Source organism: Cariama cristata, unplaced genomic scaffold, assembly GCF_000690535.1.
Source record: "Cariama cristata isolate BGI_N322 unplaced genomic scaffold, ASM69053v1 scaffold13704, whole genome shotgun sequence".
NCBI lineage: Eukaryota > Metazoa > Chordata > Aves > Cariamiformes > Cariamidae > Cariama > Cariama cristata.
The window spans coordinates 35,346-39,915 of NW_009612461.1; the positions used below are offsets into that span (position 1 = coordinate 35,346).

The 4,570-nt window shown below is 48.4% G+C and overlaps 1 protein-coding gene across 1 annotated transcript; it reads right to left on the reverse strand.

Annotated features, from left to right (window-relative positions):
- Positions 1-3,219: 3,219 nt before the first annotated feature.
- LOC104160519 (galanin receptor type 1-like) lies at positions 3,220-4,548 on the reverse strand. Its single transcript, XM_009698652.1, has one exon. It carries the CDS (start codon positions 4,546-4,548, stop codon positions 3,220-3,222), a length of 1,329 nt encoding a protein of 442 aa, XP_009696954.1.
- Between the last annotated feature and the right edge of the window lie 22 nt (positions 4,549-4,570).

Consider the following 4,570-nt stretch of genomic DNA (forward strand, 5'->3'; position numbering starts at 1 on the left):
TTGCTGTGGGAAAATATTGTCCTTGAGACATCTAAAATTCACATTTCCAGTCTGCCTGGGCGCATTTGGAGAGAAACACATTTCCTCAACCACACACTGAGTGCGAGACGTTCAACTTGAGCTCCTTTAAGGAAACCATATGTGTCTGCTCCTGGTTCCTCGAAGGGCCAGGAGTCCCTTGAATGCCTATCAAAGTGCCTGCCGTCTGAAACAAGGAGCTTGTGTGGCCTGCAGGACCCTCACATGTCTTCTCAGCCCTACATATAAAGAGATCTTTTATCAGCTAGGAGGAAAAAAAAGCCACTTTCCCAAATGCTGAGGTTTCACCTCACTCGGAGCCAGCGTGAGTCACCCAGGCACTGCTGTGTTACACAGACCTGTTCAGGTTAATAAAATCACTGCCAGAGTCTGGGCGGCTCACGGGATGCTGTGTGGCTTTCACATTGACGTCACTGCTTCTCATTTACCCTTGGGTGATAGTGACCGAAATTCATTACTACCTGGCAGCCGTCAGGTAAGCTGTGCAAAATAAATCAGCGCTCTCCATAGCAAACAGGTGTCTGCAGCACAAAAGGAGTCATTCAGATCAGCAGGGCAGGAAGGGATTTTTCATCAGAGGAGTGAAGACATGAATGAGTTGTTAGAGCGAGGGGAATTCGCAGGCAAAGAGTGATAACGGTGAGAGGTGGGGGGAGATTTCACTATAGAAACAGCGGAGAAGTGGTTGGAGCGTGGGGGATAGGGAGAGAGCAACCGAGGGAGACAAAGAGGAGTTCAAGTGAGCAATTCAACTTTATTAGAGGAAAACAGGAACACTGAATGAAACTGGAAAATACATTTAAAAGTGTGAAGAGGAGGTGACCTGGCCCAGTGGCAGTGGCCCTTGCCATCTTGGTGGTCAGGAGTGCTGTGGGGCTGGGGAAAGGCATGGGAATCTGCATCAGGAGGGGAAGGCACCGGCACGTTCAGGAGAACACACAGTCCCTGGTACCTCTGCCTCCATGGAGGGTACAGAGACCCTCAGGGCAGGACCCAGGCAAAGAGAAAAAAAAGTTCTGCTCTGTTATACTTTAAAATGTGGATTTCTTGCCCCTTTGATTGCATCATTTGATCCCGGCCATTTTCAGAGCTGGGCCGCCACATGGGATGGAGCTGGTCTGGCATCTCCATGGTCCTTTCATTGCGGTTTATTCAGGGCAGCGTTAAATACATTGGTCAGAGCAACGCAGGGAAGTTTCAGTATTGTGTCACATCTGGTCTGGGGATGGACGTCTGTTTACAGGACCTGGAGTCAGTGGGCATTCGAAACAAGCTTTTAATGCTCCTCAGCCTGACGCATTTTGCCAGCCCTAAAAATATGCCTTGAAAGAAGAAATAAAATCTTCACAGGCTTTTCTCCACAGCTACTGCAAGATCAGGCGGTAGGTACACTCCTATATCACCTGCAAAAATGCAGATGTTCTCATCTCCCAGCACACATAAAAGCCATGTCTCACCCAAAGTAAATCTGGGGAGTTGTAATTTCTTTCTTGTTCACACAAAAAGAGGATACAAATTGGGGATGGTGCTGCCTGTTAAGGAGGAATCTTTTGTTTTCCAGGCAGATTGTTGTTAACATAAAATGTTACTGAGCAATCATTACAAAGGTGGGAATACTGTTGGATTGAATGGCTATTTTTCACCTCTATTTTTTTGTGGGCAAAAGGCTCCCCAGAAGGCAAGAGGATATTACTTGAAACTTAGATTTCCCAGAACATCATTCCCTCATTCAGTAATAAAAAAAAAAAAAGCCCCCAGTCATCAAAAGCCTGAGTTCTATTAAATGCAAAATCCTCTCCCAGGAATGCTGCTGTGTTTGTTCTGGGATTTGCTAAGAGGAGAGCCCAGCTGTGCCGGGCGCTGGTACCCAAGGAGCCGGGGCAGGGGCTCTTCTGGCTTCAGGAGGCTGTGTGCCCCCCTCGCACTTAGCACTGGGCAGGCACTGCGAAGGGGCTGAGCTCTAGTTTCATTCCAGCCTTTTGGGTCTTTGCTGCATTTTTTTTTCTCCCATCTGTTGCCTGGTCTGATGTATTTTCACTTAGATCTTTGGGAGAAAAGTTGCCTTTCTTTGTCAATACAGATCCAGTGCTCAGCGCAACAGAATTCTCAAGCTTTAGTGGGGCCTTTCGATGCTAACGTAATAAAAATATACGATTTATTTATCAAAGGCTCCTTTAAATGACATGTTATATATCAAAGCCTCCTTTAAAGGAGATGATGGAAGAAATAGGTTTTAACCTACTTCTGATCCTCAGGAAAAGCAAGCACTTTGATTCTCTCCTTCCCAGACAAATGGCATTGCATTAGTTGATTATAATTTTATTAGCTATAAACCACTTTCTATTTTTATTTTCACATGCCATTGACTTCGTTTGGTACAGACATAGCTGAGCTTTTCAAGTGAGCTGGTTTTTCAAGTGCAAATCTTGTTAATAGATGCCCAGTTCTTTCCACTCCACCTGCAGGAACATAGCTGTAAGAAAGAGAGCTGATGCCCAAATAGTATTTTCCTGTTGCATTTCCTAAATCACCTCCAAGGCCACATTATTCCTTCTGAATTCCCAAATGTGGAGTGGTGATGGTTGCTTTGGTACTTCTGGCATTGTCTCTTCACATCAGGAGAATCTATTTGCATGGAGGAGTGAAACAATACGATCAGACAATGAAATCTCAAGTGGTAAAGTGTGTGAAATTCTCCACTACTGTTACTTTTTATGATGCTGTTTCTAGCATTTCTTCACTGCTTGCAACTACAACTGATGGATTTGGAGCAGAGAGTGCCTCTTACCGCTGCTCTTTGTCAGCACAGGGTGAGCAGCAGCAAGCAGTCAAATCGTTGCTGTATCCAAACAGCATCTCTGCATCCAGAGATGGAGCGGCGGGGAGAGCTCACTCATTGGGAAGTTGATCTATCTAATTATGTGACTGTTGACTGGGCAACAGGCTACACATCTAGTTGTCCCCAGTAAAAATAATTTGTCTTAAAACTTGATCTGAGTTAAAATACATCATCTTTTTCTCTCGTTATTTGCTTCTTTCCCTGTCTCAGTATTTTTGAACTGATGGTGGGAGAGTGATTAGACAAAAGTTTTTTTCCATCATTAAAATATCTGGTTCAGAAAGACCTCTAAAGAGTCATTAAATGCAGATGAGGGTATGAGGTGCACTTCCTGAGCAGAATTACAAGGAAGTGTTCTCACTGGAGACAGTGTTCGGAGGTGGATGCTGGCAGGAGTTCAAGTATCCACACTTGTTCTTATGGCTGTGACCTCCTTGACATCTCCTGCCCACGGTGGGGGTGGCGGAGGGTCCTTTCCTTGCAGGTTCCATCGAACTCCGGTAAGGGAGCAGCTCTGGGACCGAGGAACGGGTTGTCCCTTCGGATAGAGAGAAGTTAAAGAGAGAGACCATTCTTTGGTGGTATTTGCTCTTCATTTCCTTGGCTGACCTGTAGAGGTTCCCAACAAAGCAATAGCATATAGGGTTGAGGCTGGAATTGGTGAGGCCAAGCCACTGGGCAAAAGGTCTGAGCTGCAGGATCCAAGGAGAAGGAGTCACATCCTGCAAAGATTTGGGGATGTTGAAATCAATCCAGATGTCCATCAGGTAGACAGGCAGCCAGGAGATTGCAAAGAGCAGGACCAGGGCCACCACCATCCGTGCTACCTTCTTCCGGATCTTCAGCCTGGAAGCTGGCAGAGATCGGTTCAGGGCAGTGCTCTCCTTCAGCTGGCTGCTGCGGCTCCACAGCCGGCGCACGGTGAGGAAGCAGATGACCATGTTGAACAGGACCGGCAGGCAGTAGAGGGCACAGAACAGCAGAAAGTTGTAGGCTTGCTTGAGCCTCTCCTGAGGCCAAATCTCCCTGCAGATGGAAAACACCAGAGGCAAGCCCTCCACCACCCCAATCTCATCCCGTTTGTTCATGAAGATGAGGGGCATGCATATCCCTGAGGACAACAACCACACCACCAGGATGGTGCTGAGGATCCTCTTCTGGGTGAAGAAAGACCGGGCGTTGAGTGGATTGTGCACGCTGTAATACCGGTTCACGCTGATGACGGTCAGGCTGAGGACGCTGGCGGAGACAGAAACAGCCTGGATGAAGGGCACCGCCCGGCAGAGGAAGTCCCCGTACACCCAGGCTTTGTAGATGAGGTTGCCCACGGTGATGGGCATGCAGACGCACACCACCATGAGGTCACACACTGCCAAGTTGATGAGGAGGCTGCGGGTGGCACTCAGGCTGGACACTCGACTCCGGCGCTTCTGGGTGAGCACCCTGATGGACATGATGTTGCCCACGAAGCCCACCACAAAAGACACCAGGTACATCGCCGTGAGGCTGATGGTGACGGGCTCCTTCACGAAGAGGAAGAGCATCTTCTCCAGCTCTTCCCAACCCAGCTCCTGGCTCCCATTCCAGAGCCCGCCTTGGGTCTGGTTCTGCTCCTGCCAGAACTGCAGAGGGCCGAGGGGGGGCCCAGGGCCGAGGGGGGAGGAATTCATGGTTGAGCCCCCCCGGACACCC